The sequence below is a fragment of the Taeniopygia guttata genome, chromosome 7, assembly GCF_048771995.1.
Source record: "Taeniopygia guttata chromosome 7, bTaeGut7.mat, whole genome shotgun sequence".
Taxonomy (NCBI): Eukaryota; Metazoa; Chordata; class Aves; order Passeriformes; family Estrildidae; genus Taeniopygia; species Taeniopygia guttata.
This window is the reverse complement of record NC_133032.1, coordinates 23,794,600-23,818,633: the sequence shown is the minus strand read 5'-3', so window position 1 is coordinate 23,818,633 and position 24,034 is coordinate 23,794,600. Positions and strand designations below refer to the sequence as shown.

General features: G+C 36.5%; 1 protein-coding gene across 3 annotated transcripts in view; it reads right to left on the bottom strand.

The window, feature by feature from the left end:
- RFTN2 (raftlin family member 2) overlaps positions 1–21,095 on the bottom strand; it is a 29,537-nt gene extending 8,442 nt beyond the window's left edge. Inside the window, exons 1-8 of one of the 3 annotated variants that reach the window (XM_030277776.4) lie at positions 20,940–21,095; positions 20,345–20,491; positions 15,406–15,589; positions 13,392–13,503; positions 11,160–11,472; positions 8,045–8,245; positions 5,625–5,746; positions 4,390–4,493 (exon numbers count right to left, since the gene is read on the bottom strand). In XM_030277776.4, coding sequence (XP_030133636.1) covers positions 4,390–4,493; positions 5,625–5,746; positions 8,045–8,245; positions 11,160–11,472; positions 13,392–13,503; positions 15,406–15,589; positions 20,345–20,483 — 1,175 coding nt within the window. In that variant the 5' untranslated portion in view covers positions 20,484–20,491; positions 20,940–21,095. Of the gene's footprint in view, positions 1–4,389; positions 4,494–5,624; positions 5,747–8,044; positions 8,246–11,159; positions 11,473–13,391; positions 13,504–15,405; positions 15,590–19,528; positions 20,211–20,344; positions 20,492–20,939 lie in introns of those variants that run through there. The other 2 variants (XM_072932410.1, XM_041717440.2) reach the window with 2 other exon arrangements.
- Between the last annotated feature and the right edge of the window lie 2,939 nt (positions 21,096–24,034).

The following is a 24,034-nucleotide window of genomic DNA, read 5'->3' as shown; positions in this document are numbered from 1 at the left end:
TACATGTCACCACTTTGATAGGAGATATAATACAAACCCCAACTCCATGTCACTGAAAGTTAAACAATTTCAAGACAAGAACTCCAGAATAAAAAGATTTTAAAATTTCCAGTTTTCTTCTAAGTATCAGATACTACATTTTTATAAGCTCTTCTCCCCCCGTCTGCTTCTGGGCAGTATTCAGTAAGATCTTCAGGCATATAAAGGCAAAATACTGAAATTGTTTGGCAAAAGGGTTGCTACAGATTTAAGAGTGCACTAAATAAAAATAGCAAAATAGAAACAGCAAAGATATGGCAGTTAATTTGAATTGTTTATGATTCTACCTATTCTATCAACCATAAAACTGTGTTATTATGCATAACATTACTAAGAACTAATAAAACAATTTAAGCTTTTAATTCAGTGTGGATATTTCACAAGGTTAACCACTGCACACATAAAGTCAAGGTAACTGATGCATGTCTGACAACTGAAAATTATTTTGTATTTAACATCAGAGACTTGCTCCAAGAAAAAAACAGGGATTAAAACTGTTCCTATGAGCTCAGAAGAGCTTGTTAACAGCCTGCTCCAGTAAAGCTTCTGGAAGTAAGCTCTGAGAAAATGCACAAACCAGTACTATTCTCAGCATAAACAGCCAACATGATCAATAGCTACTGATGATGGATTTGTGATGGTGTTTGGCCCCTCACAATCTTTTTTTCAGTCCAGCTCAACTCAGGTCACAGCATATCTTTGCATGTCTTCCTTAGATGAGAACAGAGAACTGAAACTCCAGCTTGTGGGAAAAACAAAACTGCAGGAGAACAAATTAATTTGTTTCCTTTAGCCTAACAAGGTTTCCTGTTCCAAGAGTCCCTACCTCACTATTTGCATTCATTACAAGAAAAAGTGTTTAGATTTTATGTCATGATAAGGAAATCTGCAATCCTGCAGCCTTATTCCACTTGGCTAGGTATTTCTCTGTGCCTCAGTTATGTCTCTTTTGATCAGTTGAAAAATGTCTCTTCCAAGCAACAAAGCTGAGCACAGTCCCTGGCATGGGGAAGAGCCTAAGGCTTATTTTGTAACAGTGTCTGCATTCCTTCAGAGAAAAGAAAAAAACCCAAACACTGAGCTAAAGCTTGTACAAACTCTACTAGAACAGAAAAAGGACATGATGGTGAGTAGACAAGAAGTAAATGAACAAATTTCTAAGTCTGACCTTATTAAAATGCCGCACACGACAAAGCAGCTATGAGCTTAATTCACAAAGAACTCAATGACAGTGGGATTTCCACAGAATTTAAATGAGAAAAAGTGCTTAGAGCAAGGGAAGCTCCACAGTTTCCCTCACATTTCTACATTCCCTCTTTTCCTTGTAAGTCACGGCATTTTGAAAATATAGATTAAGTGGTGAGCCAGGATAAATGAAGAACCATAAAGTCAGTGTTTTTGCCGTGCATTGCTCATAGTCTGCCCTGCCCATTTGCAGGGACTACAGTAAGCAGTGAAGGGAAATAAAGGTCACTGCAGAGTAAGGCTGCTGAAGCCTTTTTCCTGTCTCTTCTTCAAGAGTGATGAAGAGCAACAGAGACTCTTTTGTTGAAACACCAGCAATATGTTTGTCTGCTTATGCTGTACAGCAAAAACTGTGTCCTCTTACATGTCTATATTAAAGTCCTCCGAAACAACCATGAAGCTACAAGCTCAGTAGTACTGCCAATAGCTCTGGTTTCTACGTTTTTTAAATGCATGAATATTTGACATATGAAGCACTTAAAACAGATGTTAGACAAGATTTTCTTAAAATTTCCAAAGGGAATAAGAAAAACTATTTTCATGTATTCTTTCTTTTCTTTTTTATTTTCACTTCTCTAAAAAATATAACTTTGCACTCCTTTGGAACCGGATAGCATGAGGGAAAGTTTTACAATAAATTAGGAGAATAGGGAGACAGAATAGAGGAAAATACTACAGTGAGTAAAAATGGGGGTAATAGATAAAATTTTCTTTAAATACTATGCACAAATTCTTTTTAAAAAATAAACATGAAAGCTTAATTTTGTCAGATCATCCCAAATTGTTGCTTATTTCAGTTTTTTCAGTGTTTCTGAAACCTCTTAATATTCAGGCTGGGTTTTGAGGTCAGACTTTTGAGTCTGGGGAATAAAACAGCTGTTGAGCAGCATAAAGTGTCCTTCTTTATTAAGACTTTTGCATTCCTAGGATAACCCACCACCATCACAGTAATGGCATCTTTCATAGCAGACACAGTAATCATCCAGGAATTTCTTCTTCTCCTTAAATACCAACATCAATGCCTAAAAATAGTAGTTATCAATTACTACTCAGCCCATCAGAATAGGAAGACACTGACTGTCTGATTCTCATGAATTCTCAATCCCTAACTCAGAATTCTTGTTCATAAGCTTTTTTCCTTTTTTTAAAGCAAATTGAATTGCTGTATATAGGATATAACACAGGCACACAAAACATGTTTCATTCTATTTCTTCCATGAGGAACTCATAAGCTACAATGGGGTAAACAAGCATTAGACAATTCATACAGACTCCTACTCAACCATTAGACCAGAAAACAAACTGTTTTTATTAGGCTGAGTTACTCTAGTGTGGATACAAAACGAATCCAGTTTCAGATTTGGCCAGGATACAACCCCTTTAGCATGAGCACTGCTATTAACGCTCTGGCTGTTTCACATCTGGGATATAGCACTGTTTGACACCTAAATATCTTCCTGGTATAGTCTCACTAATTCAAGGAACAGCTCTAGCCTAATCAGTTAATGCTTCCTACAGCACTGCATCCTATTTTTTTCCCCTTACAGCACTCGGCCTCTTTTAGTTGGCCCTGCCTTTGCTCTGTGGTCTCTGAGGTACAAACCAGCACCATCTGATCCACTGCAAGCACAGGCTGACACTCCCAGGGTATCACTCAGCAGCTGCTCAGGACGTTCCTGACCCTGCTCTTCAAACCCTGTGGGGATGGGCTCAGTTACATTGCTTGTGGGACACAAGGTTGGAAGTTAAATATTCTCTCATCCTATCACTCAGAACACACCATGACTACTAACATCTCCCTCCCATTCTTCAAAGATTATACCCAGATTCTGAAGACTTACTCTCAAGCCCGAAGATTTGGCCAAAATTTCAGCTGTTTATGAAAACCAGGCCTGGTAGTTCATATAGCCTATAAGTCACCATGTTCAAAGATAAGACACTTAGATTACAAAATTATTGAAGAAATTAAAGGATAACCATTTGTTTCGTGTTCTGGAAACCGCTTCTTCTTGCAGAGGAAAGCAAAACAGAGACTCCCAAACAAAAAAAGCTACAGAACATACCATATTTTACCACAACTTCTTTTGTCTTTGCATTTAACCAGTTGGTTAAAATCAACTATTAGAAAAAAACACTGCCAAAAAACCCCAAAACCTATTTCCTGATCACAAAAGCCTCCTTCTTATATTGGGTGAATTGAATTATGTCAAATTACTTAAGCAGAACTCTACTATCTTGCAACAGTTTTCTTAGAATCTTTCATGCACATCTTTTTCATGCTGTCTTGATTTAACACAGTGAGATCTGGGATCCAAAGATGACTCGAATCATTTCTTCCCACAGTTGTTAATGAGCCCTAAGCCTGCCTCAGTACCTTTGGTTGCTTCTGAAGCTTGACAATTTCATCTAAAGGGTGGAGAACTTTAAAAAAAAGATGCAAGAAGAGAAGCATTAAGAATGCTTGGTCTAGTGTCATATCTTTTTTGGGGGGGTTATTTAAGAATCAAAAAAAGAAAGCCCGGAACATTATGGGGAATCCAGCTCTTCTTATGTACAACAGAGTCCCATCAATGCTCTAAATAAGCATTATAGCTAGAGACCTAAAATCCAGTAGGTCTGGTACTATATTTGAGTTGAACCATAATGTCTATATTAGAGAAGAGAAACATCCCAGTAACTTGCTGGATTAGGACATTCTCTGGCCTAATTTGCAACAAACACTCCATGACTGTCTTATGACAACACGACTCTTTCCACGGTCTAAATCAGTCATTTATCAAGGTCCTAAACTAGTAAACATTTCAACACTTGTTTCTAGTTGAAGCATGAGTAATAACATTTCTGTGGACTGGGTATGTGATAAAAAGTTTCCTAAATAAAATCTTTCATGTTTAGATTTACACAATGTATTTTAAATTTAGAATTAGACTCACTGAAATCAGAAGTCCTAAACAGATGTGGCAAAGCACTCCATGAAAATGCTACTTACATCTCAAGCTTTGCATACATTTAACATTATCAGCATTTTCCTGCCTTTTACATTTAAGTATGCAAGTAATTATTTGATACACACACCAAAAATGCTGTAACCAACAGTTTGGGTACCTGTCATGTCGTACAATTGGTGTAGGCAGGACACAGGTCAGGAGCCATCCAAACTCAGCCAGCGTGTGCAGTAAAGGTCCATAATCTGTTTTAATTTCACACCCCTACATTAATAATTATAAAAAGTAGTAAAGAAACTCTGTACAGGTTTTATTTGCATTTCTACACAATTACAACACCTCCCCTCTCATTTTTAATGAGATAATCCTTTGAGATGACATCAAGCTGTTGTTTGATGGAGATGCATTATTTCAAACTGAAAACAACTTGAAAAGTTCAAGACTACAAAATCCATGGAAAACAAAATTTATTAACATTCGGTATGAGCCCTGACTCATCAAGACATAATTCAAGGCACATCTCACTCAACAAACTTGTAACTTTGCTAAATTAGTGCCTAAAACTTTTTAAGCACCATGATTAGGTGTCTCAATTGACATCTTTACAGTTTTTACTCCACATGTGAAAAATAAGCATCTCACTTAGCTACATACTTAAGGTTTTGGTGGGTTTTTTGGTGGTGGTCTTTTTTTACAGATACAAGTCTTTAGTTTGATGTTAATTTTTTTTCACATTTATAAATGTATTTATCATTGCATATTTCAAAAGTAAGAAAATCCAACAACATAATCCAACAACAACTGCTTTCAGATGTCATTCATACCAATAATCCTAAAAGATTAGAATATTTCTAAAGAGTAATTTTAAGAAATTTTATTGTTGTAACCTACTACAGTAGTAGATGCAAATTTATTAGGAAACCCATGTATTTCATATTAAGCAGTAAAATTTTCATAAAAATACATATCTGAATATCACACTGAATTAATTCACTATCAGTTTTCTCTTGTTGCTTTTCTAGTTAGAGCTATTTTCTCCCCCTTTTTTATAAAACACTTCACACTATCAATGTGACCTGCACTTGCTGAAATTACACCTAAATTGGTCTGAAACACAGGAAAAAAACCCCATCTTTTCTTTGGTAGTTGTATTTGTTGATATGAGCATTTATAAATGTTAGGCCACAATTTCTCTGGCATATTTCTTTTATGCATATTTATCAATGCCCATAAATCTGACTTCATTTTTGTAATTTGGGGCTTTAGTAAAGCCTATGCAGGTGACTTCAGGAAACCATCCTGAATGTTTATGGAACATTGGTACCAGGATCCTAAAGGAAAAAACAAAGAAAAATACCAGTAGGAAATAGCACTGCTAAATCATCACCTATTTACCTCAATGACTGTCCATTGTTCAACAACTATTGCATCATTTCCTTTCCTGCTAGAACCTGGAACCCCAGCACCTTCTTCTTCATAGATAAATAATCCTTCTAAAGATTTGGGCAAATAATCCCCTGTGAACATAAACATCAGCATTAAGTTTTAGGTTGATAGATTACCAAGATGTACACAAGATGTTTCTTTCTCACTGAACAGTCCTAAAACAAAATTAAATTACTCAGAAAACTCAATTTTGTGGTTATTTATGGAGTGTGCAGGTCAACTTAATAATAAAATCCCTTTTTTCTATACAAATTGAACTGTGAACAACTGTCTCAAAAGCATTAACCCTTCCCAACTCCAGTATAGATTCCAGTTTCCTGTATTCAACATATCCATTGCAGAAGATGGGCACAACCCTTTTTTCCTCAGCTTCAATATTGTCCTCCTGACAAGACATGTGGCTTTTGGTGTGGTGGAAAAGAGCACAAAAATGAGTGAACCATGAAGTGTAAAGCTCAACTACAGCCACTTAAATACACAAGAATGGCCACAGGAAGAGCCTGAAGCAAGTAATTGTAGGAGGATTCCTGGTGGGAAGGAAGTTTCAGAGCACAACTCCCTGACTCACAAGTTGAAGCTCAGTAGCATCCGTTTGGCCCAAACTAAAGCTGTGCATCAAATATTGGTTTAGTTTCTGGTTTTGCTTCTCCTAACAGCCTTTGGGAAGCCTTTTGTGGAGATTTACTTTAACAGCTGACTAACAAACTTAATTGGTACAGCAAAATTATGTAATCCCCAGAATACCAGCATTAAATCCCCTCCAATACTGGATGAGGTATGTTATTACCTGGGTAATAATAACCTCCTAAAGACAGGGAGCTATTCATGCAGAGAAGAGCAGACAGCCCTCTCTGTGAAGAATGGGAAGACTGTAAAACTGCTGTTGGTCAACAGCTGCAAAGATTAATTTCAACAGCTGCAAAACCACCCTTCAGTGAACTGTAACAGATCTCCAGAGAGTTCTTTTCCAGCTCTAAAAAAACTCTATAATGCGAACTACAAGTCAGAATTCTTACCTCTCCTCCACCAAAGGAAATTTGGTTGCTCCACTGACTTCGCTAAATAGGAGTAACAGTTTCAGAGAAAAAAAGATGACTGCTACAAACCAGCATTCTGTTCATGTGCACAAAATATGCAGTTTGAGAGGGACTAGCTGTCAAATTCCATCAGAAGTAAATCTACATTGATGAGCTTATGTGCCTGAGTCATAAATTTACTGCAGAGCTACACAAACACAGTGATTCACACTCAAATTCATGGAGAGCAATGAAAACTGAAGAGTTGTCATTAGTGTCAGGCTTTTGTTTTTGAAGAATCATAATTTAAATGGCAAAGATCTTATGTTTTGTATGTTTTTTTAAATTTAAGGCCTTCAATAACCCAAGAGCGCATATTGTTTTAAATCAAAATTATCAGAAAAAAGCAAAAGGCATAGTAAATATAGCAACTGCTCAAACTGACAGTAATTTTACCCTCCTCATGTAATTAATGTAAAAAGCAGATAAAATTAGTTATGAAAGCAAATTTAATATGTTACTAATTTTCTATTGCACTTGTTAATTATCCTGACCATTAAAAACAACTGTTTAAGGTCTCTGGAACCTTTTCAACTAACATTTGACAAGACTTTTTTTCTCTACTGCAACCCTGTATTTTGCTTGCTTACACTGCAATCATTAACTCTAAAGGAATATCAACAACTTGCAACTTAGTACAAGCAAGAGAGGTACAAATGCAACCAAAGCATCACTTTAGTGAAGTATACAGTGTAACTTTGCTATCAAACAACATTTGTTAAAATATTTCATTGTTTTGGAATTGATTAATCATCTTAGTTTGTTTTGGTCTGTACCCTTAACACTAGAGTACTATCATTTGTTTCACTTTTTTTTTCAAGTAATTGTACAACAGTAGTTACCTACTGGGTTTTTGCAGTTTTAACTTCTGGCTTTCAGATAAATCCAATTCAAATGGAAATGAATCTTTCAGTTATATATTTTACAGCAACAGAATTTGAGTGTTCTAAACACTTTTCATCCCATTGTCTTTTCCTTGAAAATGCACAAACAAGCCAGAAGAACTAGCACAAGAGGTTCATTTTGTTATAAATCTACTCTAGTTTGCTGCTTTGGAAATTGCCAATTTCATAAAACAAAACAAAAGCAAAAATTTCAATTAGTTGATTATAAATTGTCAAATCTGATACCTAAAAGGGAGTAATTTATTTTCTGGGCAGTTACAGATCCATCTGGACATACTCACATATATACCCTCCCACCAAGAAGCAAACTATAATCATAATTTTTTTCAAGTTATGTAATTCTATGTAAACAAGCAAAAGCTTCACGATATCCTGGGACAGTACTCACCTTTAGAAGTTTCCCAGTGTACAAAAGAATCAACTAAGGCCAATCCTTGTTTATAATAAAACGTAGTTAATTCTAGCCAGTCTGCTTCCAGTGTACTAACAACTGGCCCCTTTCTTGTTACTTTCATAGACAAAAGACCCTCATGGTAGGTCCAGCAGGTAGAATCATCATCAAAAACATTGAAGACCGTATAGAGCTTTTCTAAGGAGAGAGAAACGAAGAATGAACCTGAAAGACAGTGCTCCAAAATTTGTAATATTACTAATCTCCCCTATTTTAACATCATTTTCTATTTCTAAGCAACAGCTTTAATAACTGTTTCTTAATGTTGCTCTGCTTAAGACCTAAACACACTCAGGACAAGGTGTGAGGGGAGGTATGCTTTCGGATATGAGGAAAATGTGAACTTATTACAGCTGGGCTGTCACTGAATTCTTCAGGTAGTTGGGGTTTGCATAAAGAAAACATACAAAGACTAAGAAAAAACAGTGGAAACAGCCTTCATTTCTGCCACTTGTGAAACTTCTGGCTACAAATGTTGGCAATTATAAAAAAACAAAAGACAATTTTCTAAGCTTGCAAATGTAAAGAATGCCCTGTATTGACTTTAACCCATTATTCTCTGAAGTACCAGTGTAATTAGTTGCTTACTGGGATTTTCCTATAGTAACTGATGATCAGTGGAAATTAAGGATACAAAACCAACATATCCTCAAATTGGTTTTCTGTCTAGGTATTAATACAGTGCTTTAATAAAACCAGTTACAAGCAAGCACTCATTAAAATCTAACATATCCATAGCATTTTAGGAAATCACTGTTGCAAGTTATGAAATCCTAACTATATGAGTATGTTCTACAAATACACTTGTGTGTCACTGGTGTAGAGAAGTAACACAAAGCAGTTGCCCAGAAATATTTACAGATTGCTTAATACTGCTGGGCAGCCTAAATCAATGCAAACCAACCTCTAAACATCGAAGTTTTCACACTGTCAAAACAATGGAATTTGCTTAGATGACCCCAGTTAAGAAGTCAGTCTCTCTAGGCTCCAGTAACAGAGAAATTTCCAAAATACGATTTATACTCTAAGTAATCTGAACCAGTAACTGGAAGAATCCCTCTCTGCTTTGAGAAGTGTTACTACACCCACTGCAGGTGACATCAGGTACCTAGAATAAGGGAAATTCAGAACAAAATGTCGAACTTTCAGTAAGAGATAAGTCTTTATACAGTTTTATCACTTTCAGAGGTGCTTACATCAGAATAGATGTGTTTACCCTGACAAATCTTAATTTCTTTTACCATATATTGAAGTGACATCCCTTATTCTTCAGAAAAAGAAAACTGTTTCCCAATACAACTATCCAATTCCTCACACCTACCAGAAATTTACCTCTACAAGCAATGCATTATAGTCAAAATTCAATAAAATAGTTCAAAAAGCAACATAACAGTAAAAAATAATTCTTACTATCCCCAAATCTAAAACTTGGACACAGTTTTTTGCCTCTTTTGAGCAGAGGTAAAAGGAAGTGGCACACTGGTATAGCAGTATATACCTACACACATGTAACACCACCTTGGAAAATATGCATCAGTTATTTTTCAAAATGATGGTTACATAAAACATAGACCAAGAAAGGTGGTTACATTTCTAGAAGTTTTATCTCATGAACTCCAGTGATTTCCTATTTGACTAGTGTAGAGAAGCCTAGCATATCCTTGCCAAAGCTTTTTGAAGTTTCCTGAGAACACTGCATGTAGGGGATGCACTGGCTGCTGATCTGCCTGGTCATACCAGCCTGCACAAACAGTGCTCTTCAACAGAACCTAGAGTTTTCCACTTCTTCCTTACAGGACTGTTAATACATAGCAAACCTACAATTTCAAGCTGTAAGAAAAGATTATGCTATAAAAGCTCATTGTAGAAAAACTGCTTTTACTCAAGTGTTAAAAATAACAGGGACATTGATATCTCTGTGCTTAGAGTCATTATTCTCACAGTCTACAAAGTGGAGAGGTTGCTTTAACAGGAAAGTGAAAAGGTTGCTTTTCAGAGCAATTAAACATCTCTGGCTCATCAGGGAATGCAGCCTGACATGAAAGTTTCATGCTGCCTGCTTTGCACAAAATACTGTCTTACATTAGTTCTCTGATTTAAATTACTTCTTTTTGCCTTTTCCTCTTAGCAGCCAGGAGCCCTTAGAGTTTCAGTACCAGAAGTCAATGTTTCAGGCTATTTTTCCCACATGCTACACCAAGCACCTCATCCTTCTACAACTAAGTTGTCTATCACAGCACCAGCGTTTTTTCAATTATACTTTTCCTTCCTATACTTCTAATGCTTACTTTTCTCTCAGAAATTCATTTTGTAACAATTATTGTCTTCGATTTCATGGCCAGTGCATTAATTTCAGTGATCTCTTTCAGGACACTTCTTGAAGGCACGTTAACCAGAAAGAATCCATTATGAACGGATTTATTTAGTGTACATTATGTGAGTTGCCTGGAAGCATGTAAAATTATGGCTCTAGCTGGAAGGCACCGTCTTTGTTGTCATCTTTGAAACAGGCACAACTGGAATCACAATGTACACTTCGAAATTGCTATGTGTTTATAATTTTATATTGGGTAATCTACACGTGCATTGCAGAAAATATTTTATAACAATTGCATCCTTCTAAAAGGAAGGATTTTTACTGCCACATGTTTGTTATACATATATTGAGCAAAAACTCTTTCTGCATGCACCACATTTCAAGCCACAATTACATTGTGGGCGATTTTGGGGGGGGTTGTTTGTGGTTTTCCTTTTTTTTTTGAATTGAAACTAGAATTCTGACAGAACATCTGCAATAGTCTACATGAAAACTGAAATATCATTTTAATATATTACTACAGTTCACATACATAAAACAGAAGTAAGTATTCCTTCTGCTTCTGTAACTAGCAACTCTTTTAGAACTATGTATGCATTTACATGTGCATGCGTAGAGGCCTTTTCCAAAACCAGCAATTGATACAACAGAAAATATTGTTTTTCTCTTTTTTGCAATGCCTCAACAAGTCAATAAAATACCTTATTTCTGCAACAAACAAGCAGCAATTATTACCATCTCCTTTTCGTGGTTTAGAAGGGCTGACTTCTTTTCCAAACTGGAAATCTGAATCCTCTAACAGTCTGCTTTCTCCATGCATTTCCTCTTCTATCCCACTCTCAGATGAGTGACCGCTCAATGTCCCTTCATTCCAGTTTTTATAGTTTTCCTCAAAGTTTTCTCTTCTGTGTTCCCTATTTCTTCTGCCCAGCGTTGATTCCAGCTCTGCTCCTCCATCTGTGCTTGCTCCATTACAGGCTTTAGGCTGAGGAAAATGTTGTGTTACAAATCCCACAAACTTCTTTCCTCTTTTAGCAGCTTCATTAACCTGCAATAGAACAATAACTTAGCTGCAAAGTCATTTTAGAATTGCACAGGCCTTTTTCTTCTTTAAAACTTGTACATACATGAACCACTTTACTAAACTGCTGAGGACATAAAGGCCTAACACTGTATTACAGAAGGGTGACTTGTCTTTGATGCTGCCCCTGCTTCAAAGTAAAGGGATGTTTTCCAGCATGTCTTTGGAGTCAGGCCAAGAAAGGTGGCCAACACTGGTACCGACTTCAGAATATACAAAATCATTTAGAACAAACCCAAAGTATTTTTTTTACTGTGTTGTACTGATAAAAGCAGTATAGCAGAGCAATAAATAGTATTTCTCTAAATGTGTGATGCCAGTCAGACTCAAAATACTGACCTCCAGTACTATAAAGTATCTCTGCCAAGAGCCATGAGTCATTACCTCCTGGTTCCCTTGGAGGCTACTCAGCTTTGTTATTACTGAGGACAGTGGAGGAGCAGAGAAAGAAGGGAGCTAGAAGCAAATGAAAATCCTCTTATTTCAGCCAGTGTTGTCTTCTCTGCACTGAAGTCTCAATACTCAACTGTAACATCTGTGCCACCTGTGGGATGTGTCTGTTCCTGGAGCTGATTTTTTTCCTGGGTTAGCGAGTGCTGCCATTTAGGAAGGTGACCCCACTGACACCTTGCACTACAAGCTCCCCTGTGAAGTAAAGTCCTCACAGGTAAATACAGGAGCTTCAGCTCAGAAAGAAGATATCACATGGGAAGTACTGGATTAAGTGAGGGCAGAGTGAGAAGGATCTTTATTCAGTTTACTCACATAAACTATTAAACCACAGAGTGAGTAAAAATCAAACAACTGATGGTACTGAAATCTCTTTTTAGTACCACAATAGTGACACTTCAATCTATCTACTGCCATTATTTATGTACAGCAATGATACAATATGCCAATCATTGTGCTTATATATACAGAGCTGCTGCTTCAAGGACAGCCAAAACAGTTTTAAATTTAGCAAGCAACAGAAAAACAGACCATACAATAATCTTTTTGCTGAAAACCACTATTATTGTTTCAGATCTTAAAAAAAAAAAATACTAAGATTTGACTGGATTAATGGCTCTTTTTAAAACCGAGAACATTTTAAAATCAAATTATTCTCTCACATACTACTTCTGTGACAGATATGCTTCCAAGACTTCAAGATCATTGCTCATTTCAAGTGTGTTTTTCCTTCTACTCTTCGTCTGCTACACTACACCACCAACCTGGAATAGGTGTATATATATTATAAATGCCTAATGTAATCACATTTTAAATGTGAAACACCTGACAAAGTCAAAACAAGCCATTTATAAAATACAAACAACTTATGAAATTTCAAAGATCATTAAAGATCTCCAATATGCTTTACCTTCTACTACTCTCCTTGGCAACTAATGTAAAAGTTATCACTAACTCTTTTAATAACAATAGTTTCCTGCTTTAGCAAGTCCTCCATTTTGCAGAGGAAGTTAAACACAAAAAGAACTAGAAGCATAACTTGCATTCCAGTATAAGTTTACTGTAACTATACAATGTTTTCAAAAGCTGTGCCAAGTAAATATTTATTATAGTTCCTATACATGCTGTATTTTTGGGTAAAGAATGAAAAGAACATTTCTTCTTAGGTATTTAACTCAAAAAAACCATAAAATTCACATATTATACAAGTATTTTATAAAGAGAGTCTGAGCTTGAGCTTGACATTGCTTTCAGTGAAGACTTCCAAAGCTTTACAGGGATACTTAGTCCTATAATACAAAAAGTAACTCTTCTCACTTTGAGAAAAGTTTTGTAGCTTCTATAAAATAAACACAAAACTAAAACCACAACCACTAAACATAACTTACACAATAGAAACAAAAATCTGAAGAGAAGTTAAAAAAAATCTCCATTACCTTTTCTAGCAGTTCTTTCACTACTTCATTTGTCAGTGTTTCATATGTTAAAGGACATTCCTCAATCACCAGCCTGGGGTGCCTTTGTCCTCTGGGTGCTGTGTGCTTCTGGCTAGAACACAGAATAAAGCAGTCTTTGTCAGGAGTTTGCTGCCAAGTTGAGCAAATGCTTGCATATAGAATTAATTTCTTTTGGAAGAGTTATGAACGAAATCCTGACAATGCTTCTTCATACTTTTTAGAGCTCAGTGGGTTTTGGTGTTTTGTTCTGTTTCCTACACAAAGTGACAGGTACTATGTGTTTCAATGCCAGGATAAGAATATTATTATTTAACAAGAATTTCATCTGAAGACCATGTAGAGAGATATTTTGTAAATTAAGCTTTACTGACAAACAGCTCTGCCTTTGTAATAAATAAATGCAAAAATCTCTACCAATGCAAAACACACAAATTTAAACCATAAATTTAGTAAGCACAAAGCAGATTCAGTTTTGTACAAAACACACCACAAACAGAAATGGTCCTTTTACACTTTTAACATCCTGCTGCTTAGTCTTTGTAACTAAAGCAGAGCTGCAGTTGTTAAATGAAAGTATAGGCAAATGCTAGGAATACAATGCAAAAACACTGAGGGTTAAATAATGTTTGAATCCCTCATATTGAAGGTGACAAACCCTAACTTCCATTTAAAGTTACAGAATAGTACTCATGTTTCATCTAAAGCCAGTTTTTCTTAGTCAGACAATATTTATGGTATTCTAATAATATAATGGGATTTTATTTGACACTTTGTATAATCATTTCATTTAGAAAAGAACATCAATTAGACACATTCAAATATAAAAGTTTACTTTACAAACAATAGTTGGAGAAGGTGTATTTCCCACAACAAATCCAGCCTACGTATGGCACCTGGGAAGGAAATTAGAACATACCCCAGTTTCACAGGTAGGCTACAGAGTCTCATCCTTCATCCATTCAAGGGCCTAAAGGTTCAAACAACAACTTCCAAAGGATGCTACATCTACAGACATAAGGCAAATTGCAGGAGCTGTGTGCTGACAGCGTCAGCTCTTGGAAACCTCAGCTCCAGGGCAAGCATTTTGCTTTCTTATTCAACCTTTTGCTCACAGGAACAGCATTCACCTTGTTTGCAGATGAATTTATAAGGTTAAGTAGTATGAGCAGCAAATACTCCCAGCAATGCTTGTTTAATCAAAGGGTTTGAGAATTTCTCTCAAATGAATGCTTTACGAAAATATTACTGCAGTGGCAGTGAGGCAGCTTCCAATTCACATACTCCCAGTCCTCAAATAAAGACAAGAACCTTTGTGCATCACATAAGGACTCAGGAGAGACCGGGAAGCTTCACAACTTTTAATGCTGTAAGAAATCCACTTCCTAGTTATGCAAAATAAGAATGAGGGGTAATAATCTTTGCATTCAAAAGGAACTAATGAATGGTAACATTTCTCTGTATGTATTCTTTAGGATCAAGTGGGGATTTTAATGCAGTAAAAGCAGGAGTAATAAACAAGACCATGGATCTGGAACAGAAACAAGCTTGTGCCTCTCCCCCAGTGTCTAAACTAAGCTTTTGTATGACCTCTGATCCAAAATGATGATTTTCTTCTCAATAAGGAAAAACTCCAAACTATCACAGACAAATTAATGCACGCACTATGTAATTTTTTCCTGGGAAAGACAAAAGTTTTGAAAACCAAGTAAAAGCAGGCATGAAACAGTTTAAAGCAGCTTGCTACTCTCCTAGTATTTTGGTTAATCTTTTATTTGCTGCAAGTTCTAAGACAGATGATATTACACTTTGGATTTTTATTAGGATATTACTAAGGCAAAGGAAACGTTAGCTTATTGTGTGCTTAGCATTAAAGACATTACTAACTGGCTAATCTGAGGTGCTCATTTCAAATCAGTAAGTTATGAATGTTGAGCAGCCCACTTACAAATGGCTTCAGTAAAGGATCAGTGTATTCAAGTTATTTCACTGTTACCTTAGCTTTAATCGTGAGAGTACCACTCGATACATGTGACTTGCAGGGAAATTCCTTCTCTGTGCAATTGGCAGCATGATGGGATGAACAGCTCCCACAACATAGCCTTTGCTGTAATAGTCTTCCACCCGAGATGCTATATCCAACACAGAACTGATCTTGATAACTTCTGGGTTTGAAGAAGCTAAAAAGCATTGAAAGCAGAAGAGAAGCACGTGATACTGTATACGTCTAAACATTTTGGGTGAGTTTCTTTTATGCAAACCCAACAAAACCTGTCCCCAGGCATTCATTAAAACCAACAGTTGTATTTATACAAGAAAAAGCAGATTCATGGATGATTCACCACCATTCAAATACTTCAAGTACCTATTTTTACAACTTAATACGATCTATTTTTAACATACTTGGCAACATTTTCTGTTTGATCAAGATCTGCCAAGCTGATTTAAAAAGCTCTGTTAACATCTAAACACATAATAGGGCTGAACTTAACAAAGCAACTATGTTGTCTAGCCAAAGCCTTAAACATACTGATGCAGTATCTCTCAACTCTAGTTTTCAGGTAAATTCCCACATAACATATTTAAACCTGCAACAATTGATTTGTTTCTGGGTTTTTTTTTTCCCTTAGAAGTGATCTGTGGAGTATCAGTTGACATTTTGACAGTTACAGTTCCTTTTTTCAAGAGACTTATACATCACCTAAGTAAGCTTGTACTGTCACTGATTTCTAAGGAGGGTCCCTCTCAGTGTGTGCAGGCATTTTGCATCAATAGGTAGCACCTAGGTAATACATTATTGTTAGAGAAAACTACAGAGATAAAGGGAAAACTTCCTGGAGAACCTTTTTTGAATGGTCCACAGCTTTTACAGAGAGAAAAGGAAGATTCCATGCTGGTAACAGAGATGTTCTGCTACAGTCAGTCTGATGGGTCAGTAATTCCTGTTTCTCTTAAGTACAGCTGGAACTCTAGATGCTTTCAGAAAGCAGGAAATCAATACTTATACAAATAGCAGCAGAAACCCCATTATGCCAGCACAGATTTGCCAAAGCTTTCATCCTTTGCACTTAGGAACTCTGATAACAAAACAGCCTGGCTGGAAATCTGCTGGTCTATTGGTGACCCTTGCTCCAAGCAGCCTATTTGCCTGGATCTTGTTGGATACTGATGGATCCCTCTTTGCAGGACTTTCTATGCATTAAGATCAGTGTCCATCTCCATCAAAAGATACCTCAATCAAAACTAAGTGATCTCACAACACTTTTTCCAAGATACCAATTGTAACATGCTGCCCTCAGCATTCCCTTTCAAACCATACAACTGAAAATAATTAAATACACTAACTCTCCTTTCATTCTGTAATTTTAAAAATTTATAAAATAAAAAATAAAATAAATGCAATTACATAAATTTCTCATCACTTTGTTAACTTCTTGTCCCTACCTTCTCTTGTCTATCCGCATTATAGTGCAGGTTGGCAATAGCAAGGAATTTAAGGACCTAAGACACAGAAGTCACTAAGTTCGTCTATCCTACTGTTTAAACTATCATAAATCAGAGATATGACTCCTTAGTTTGCACAAATATTTTTTTTCTAATAAACTGAATTAGAACTCTGCTGATTCACAAGTATTGTTCTGTAGAGACTCTATACTGCTTTCCCACTATAAAATGTGGATGATATTGACATACATACAGTTACCGAGGGCTTTAAAAAAAGACCACAAAACCCCCACAAGCTATCAGAAACTAGTATTTTACAACACTCAAATGCTTTTTAATACCAATTTCTATTAATGGGAAAAGGAAGGGTGGCCTGCTTGGCTTATCACTGTAAGAGCCTTAACAGAAAAGCCATCAAGAAGAACCAGAATAATTTATACCAGGGAACACACACTACCAAAAATTATCAGCAACATACATATTGATGGTTTATTGCTGATAATCAGCAAATTCAAGATATTACACTAAACTGTCAGTCACTCTCAGTCATAAGGACAGGGCTGTTGCACTTTTTCTTTAAGCAGACAGTGTATCACAGCTACCATTTTGTAAACAGATGGTATTTTGTCATTAGCAATACCTCCATCCCATGATTCCACTCACTGTAAATCCAGGAGCCACATATATTGAGAAATAACTGCTCCACACCTACACACCAAAAAAGCAGGAATGATGCAATATGATCATCACATCCCTGATTTTATAAATGTCTTAAACCCTTTTTCATAAAAAAAGTTTCCTTCCTGATGTGCTCTCAACAGGTAGCCAAAATACTGTAGCAATAACAATTCCAGCTAACTTTCCAGCTGCATAGTAAGCCTCAGATGCAGGATACTGAAGATGACAAAAGAGCTATTTCATACATATTCATACTGGTATTCAGAATGACAAGAACTTGACAGCATGTCATCTTGGTAGGCTGCATCAATATTTCTTGTTTTCCCTAACAGGAGGATAGTGGAAAAAGCATAAGCACTCTGCTTAGTAAAAATATATAAACTATTTCTACTTTCTGGTTAAACTGACTTCACAATACAGCAGCTGTTTGTGTCATTGGGATAAGACTAATGACTGAGACCTTGGAATTTACAGTCACTGACCAGCATTCAAAATTACACTTCAGAGTCTAGTGCTCCCTCTTCTTTGTACTATACCGTTCCACCAAAATAAAAGATTGGCTATGATTTTCTTTTTCTTGCTTTCAAAGCTAATTTTTACACCAGGGATGGGAGCATTTTGGGAACCAGGAAGGGAGAAGCCAAGGTTCAATGCACAGCTAATAACTAGTTAAGATGCACAGCGACTCCAGCCAGCAAAATTCACACTACAGCATGGTTGACCTAATCTGCATCATGGCCTGGAAGAAGATCAGGGACTGCTGAAAGTTTCCCCAGCAGGCTCATTTCGACTTCACATTGCATATACCTGATAAAGCACAGAATAAGGCATATTGAATTGAAACAACACATACATGCTTGCTATACTTTTACCTTGGTGCAGGACATGGTTTACTGTAAGAGCTTAAAATATTAAGTTAAGATTTTCTGTTTTACTTGGTGCAAGATCCAGTGGCAAGAAATCACTCGGGCACACACAAATCTCCTATGCAGAAGAGTGCCATAAATACACAACTTGACAGCAGAGCAAAAACTTTGGTCTGAAGTTATAAAGGGCTCTCAGTTTAATTTAGCCAAAGGACATTCAAATAGCAACAAGTACAGGAGCAAGCTGGCTGAAGGAGAAAGAAAAAAGCTCAGTATATTCTCCACAGTACTTGAGCCAATCCCCTCATTTGCAAAACACTCAGAATTGAAAAATGCCTCCAAGACAGCATATATATGCACCATGCTCTTTTTCTGCATTCATCTTAGCTCTAAAAATAGACTTCAAAAAAAAAGTATTTTGAGGTTATATACATATATCTAGAACCATCCAACAGAAAGATACCTTTGTTTACAAATCCCCTTACTGCCAGTGAGAAACCTAAAGAAGAGTGAGGCAACTATCTGAAACTGATCTGTTATTTAACATTCATAATTCCACCGAAGCAAAGCAATTCTGCTTATCAGACAAAACAACAGAAAAATGAATCTTTACTGCTGTACTGTTAGGTTATTAAAACAGAGATACACCTTTAATTGCACTTGTTTGATGGGCTTTTACTTAAAAGGTCACAACCACTTTTAAAACAATTTATAAAACACTATTAGAAATTGTAACTTGAATACACAGCAAAACTCTCTGGAACAGAGGCTACTTAAGAACACTGAATGCTCTCCAGTTTCCAAAAAATTTATCCTTCCTATATCAGTAAATAATCCATGTATGCATTAGGCAGCCTAACTTTATTTCCAATATCTTACCACTACTTACTCAACAGCTTTGTTTCTTCAAAAGGAAAAAGCCAGTGAGAAACTTTTTGTGTAAATAAACAGAACAAAGTTAGATTTCCAGTACTATATAACCTACCAGAATATATCTTCTATTAGTATGTTACATTTTTTAATGGAAAGACTCCTGTATTTTAAATAAAAATATAATACAGTTAAAATTAATCAGAAACCACATTTTGTTTATGAAAATGTTCCTGTAATTGCAGTAAGACCTGCACTTACACTGTTTCCCTTTATCCAACCCTTTTATTAACAGCATTTTCTTCAAATCCTTGTTTTTAAGCATTTCCAGTAGACTGGGTTGGTACGAAATGCAAGTTACTATGAAGTGACTGTAAAACTGAGCTGCCTGTGCTCTGAGGGCAGCCATCTGGGCTTGTTTATGTTTTCAACTTTGTGGAACAGGGAGTTGCTCTGTTAGAGATGGGACACCCTCGGGAAGGAAGTATCCCACAGAGCACTGTCTGCCTCTAGCTATGCATACAGATTTTGTTTCATTTCAGTCACAATTTCAAAAGACTATTCAACAACTACAAGTAAAGCATTTGGGAAAAAACGTAAGACAGAACTCAGACTCTTATAACAGAAACTTCTACCAAGAGACTGCGGTGGGCATAAGAGGGGAAGTTACTCCCGATATACAACTAAGGAACAGACTTACTTCTGCATAAAGTAACAAGGACAATGACAGCCTGTTTTCGGAAGTTGAGGGCATTTAAAAAATTGTTATTCAATTAAGGCTCAGGCACAGTGTATTTTCTGAACCGTCACACTGAATTCAGACAACCATTATTCAATAACAAGGACAGTTGTATAATTTGGAGGTTTTGGTTGTTAAAAATACTTCAGCAGTTTCCATTGTAATTTTATACAAGTAAGAACCTTCGTCATGATTTGTGTTTCAAAATAAAAGTCTTACATTTTGGCTAGCTTTGATAAAAGTGCCTAAGATTTACTGTAAATCAAACAAGACAAAACTAAGTTAAATCCTGTTCCTTCTTACTTCAAAATAGTAAAGATACAGCATTAAAAAAATACCTTCTAAGGTAAAATCCAGCAATACATATTCATAAGCAGAATCCGTCTTTGTTTCAACTTGTGGTCTCTTCAGTGTAGAAAAGATTTTTCCAGGGCTGCTATCATCTGGGTCTTCCAGCTTTCTCAGTCCGCACCCCATGGCAAGATCTGCAAATGATTAAGTCACAGGAAAAGGTGGGGGGAGCAGCAAGATCTGTCGCTCTTACTAGAGGGAAAAAAAGGAACCAAATAATTCCCCTCGGTTTTTTTTTCCCATTAGCTGTAAATCCAAACAGAGAAAAAGCCCAGTTCCCAGACCAAAAAGCAAAGGTACTTTCCATTCATTTTTAATATAGAAGCAGAAAGCTTGTGATGATTTCAAGCTACAAACTTGGTTAAGAGTAGGCTTGATTTCGCAGCAACACTAGAGCTGCTCCCAACTACCAGAGATTTTCCATGCCACGTCAATTTACAGCCAGCCCCTATCAGTGCTCTCTTGCAGAGGACACCAATAGTGCTTTGTTTGTCCTTCTGGACTGACTGGGTGAGGGGGGGGCGAGGGGGGAAGAAGAACTGAAAAAGAAAGTTAGAAAGAAACTTGTCTGTCATTACTTACCTCCAGAAGTTCCCAACTGCAGTAGAAAGTCAGACAGGAAAAAAGCAACTTAGTCAGAATGAAAGAATGAGAAAAGAGCCTCAACATGGTTGGAGATGAAAATCACTTCCAGAAAGGAAGTCAGCTTCAAGAGGAAATTGCTTCTGGCATCTCAAAGGGTAGAAAGGCAAATGAAAAGCTGTTTAGTCCTTATTTTAGATTTAGAGTTGGCTCCTATTTCCTTTCTACAGGGACTTTCTTACGGAGAAAAAAAAAACAAACCAGCGTGAACACAGCGTAATAGTGTAAAAATATGTAGTAATTTCTTGTCCAGAAAAATCAGTAAGAATCTTTAGCATGAAAATTAACTTATGTAACTAGTTTTGAAAAACACCAAAAATAATTACACTGCAATATTCCTCATCTCATATGGGAAAGACTTTGTCAACACTACATATGAAAAAAATTACAAAACTTTGTTTTCCATTATTCCTGGGTATTGAAGAAACGGAATCCTTTCCTCCTCTCTTAAACTCACCTTAGTTGGTACAGCCACAGAGTTTCAAACACTGTAAAAAGTTTTCTATGTATACCTTTATTTAGGTCCTAAAAATTCAGTATAATTTTAAGGGCTCTCATTACTCTTCCATTAACTATTGCAAGTCACTTGTAACTGCATTATAACAGCACCTGACACAGACCACAATAATGCATAGGGAGAAAAACAGAACACAGAGTTATTTTCTGTGGCCCCACTGTTGCCAGGATGAACTGTTAGAAATTTCCCTTTTTATTTTTAGACTGCACCTAATGAAATTCAGTCATCTAGAGAAAACTGAAGATTCACACCACCATTGTAGATTAAATGAATGGCAAATTTAAATTCAAAAGGCTTTTCTGCTTTTTTCATTAAAATACATATACCTTATTAAAAATGCTAATATTTTCTATGAAAAATAACTCCAAGTTAGACATTAACTATTTGTGGGTTTCTGTTCTACTGCAAGCAAAGTGATCAAACTTTTTATTTAAGTAACTTAGCAAGAATAATAAGTCTAGAGACTACAACCTTTGGAAACACACATTATAGATTAAAGTCACTTAATTCTAGAAAAAAAATTAAAATCACTTAGTGCAGAGCCTGGAACTAAAGCTGTAATTACTGCAGTCTTTAAAACAGACTCCCAGCTGCTGAAACAGAAAGGAAATCCTCAAGTGTTGTCTTCTCGATTAAAACCTAGGACAACATACCAAATATGCAGAATTCTTCATCTTTCTGAGAGTCTTCTCACACAGAAATTGCTCCCAAACATTACTTTTTTTTCAGTAAAGGTTATCCCTGAACTGTTGCCATATCAATCATACCTGTAAACTGTCCACTCAGCCTTGAGAATCTAGCTGCTTCATTCTACACACCCCTTAAGATTCATTGTAACTGCTTCTATGAAACCATAGCATGAGTAAGATAGCTGCAAGTAAAACAACTGTTTTTGCACCACTAGTCCAATTGTCAGCAGGCTGCTTTTTAATTTGTGTTTCACTTAATAGCTACATTTTCAATGAGGCCATTTTCAACACATATTTTGAACTCTTCATGACATGGCTTACACAATATTACACCCCCTCACCAAGATAGGATTTTCCATAGTATAAACAAACTTTTATAACACCAGAAAAAAAAAAAAATCATAGTTACAGATAAAAGCAATGGTCCATATTTTGTGCAATCCTAGATAAGTATAAGTAGTTACGAGCTTCCAAGTTGGAAGTCAGTCAACAGCTGTCATTGCAGACTTGACTCAAGTCACTAATAAAACCAAAGGTTGCACAGACCAAAATAAAGAAAACAAAACAAAATCAGCAAGAATAAGCAGCATCCCCCACTGGAGTTTAAAACTGCATCAAAACACTTGAATGACTCAGGAGAGACACAGGATCACAAGATTCTTAAGATTCAAGAGCTGCTTGAAGAGCTGCAATTTCCTGTTGCCAAGTGGATACAAACTACAAAACAATCTATTTCCAGTGACCCAAAATGCAAAGGCTCTGGGAACGGGTATCAGAGGAGAGCAAATCCCTAAAACTACCATGTGATTCACCAGCATGTTGTATTTACAGTGTCCTCTCTGAAAGGGCATGTGACTCCTTCACTGAAGCTTGATATCATTTTTAAAGAAGGCAAAGACAGCCAGTCAAAGGACCAATGAGTCCAAAGGAACTCTGCCTCCATGGAAGGGCTTCCAGGATCTCCAACAGTTTTTATTCTGATTAAACAGAAAAATGATACCAAGACCGCAAGCAAAGCACATTAACAGGGATGTGTGTCTCATGCTGGATTACTGAGTACCTGCTGGCAACACAGGAAAGAGCAGCAGCAGCAATTCTGCACAGGAGCTTTGACCAGAACGTGAGACAAACAAGCTTTGCTGTCTACCCACACCTCAGGGCTGTTCCTGCCCTTCCTCATGATCTGCTTCCTTCCCTCTTCTCTGGAGGAGGTTTAAAAGCTTTTGTGTGGGAGGCATTTTTGTTTTTCTTGTTACTTTGCTAGGCTTATTGAACAAAAGGACACCACTCGATGCTTGAAACTGCAGTTTGGAAATAAACGTCCCCTGCTCCTGACTCTGTTCTAAGCTGCAATCAATATGAGAGCCAGAGCAGGCTCTGTCTATGGCCTTGGTGCTTAACAAGTGGTACTGGCATCCTTTTTTGATGAAATCTCTCTTGCTAGAATTGTAAAGATAACCCTTCTTGAAGTTTGGAACACGTGTGACAAACTCATGTGAACACAAAGCCTATTTACAGGAATAAAACTATTTACTTCTTCAAAACCCAATATGATCTGCATAAACCATTTAATAATGCAGTTTAAATGTTTCCTCCCCCATCACCTTAGGAGAGCAAGAATGGGACATGATACCTGATCAGAGTTTCCTCTTGACTAAAATAATGAAATGTAAGGAAAATTATGAAAACAATGCAGGTACAAAAAAGATGCTTCTTGTCCATATGAGTAATATCGAAACCAAAACTCAAGGAAGATCCTAAATTACTAAATCTGCAATTCAGTCAGCTATACCAGTGTTCATGCCAAATGTTTTGTGAATGTGACAGGA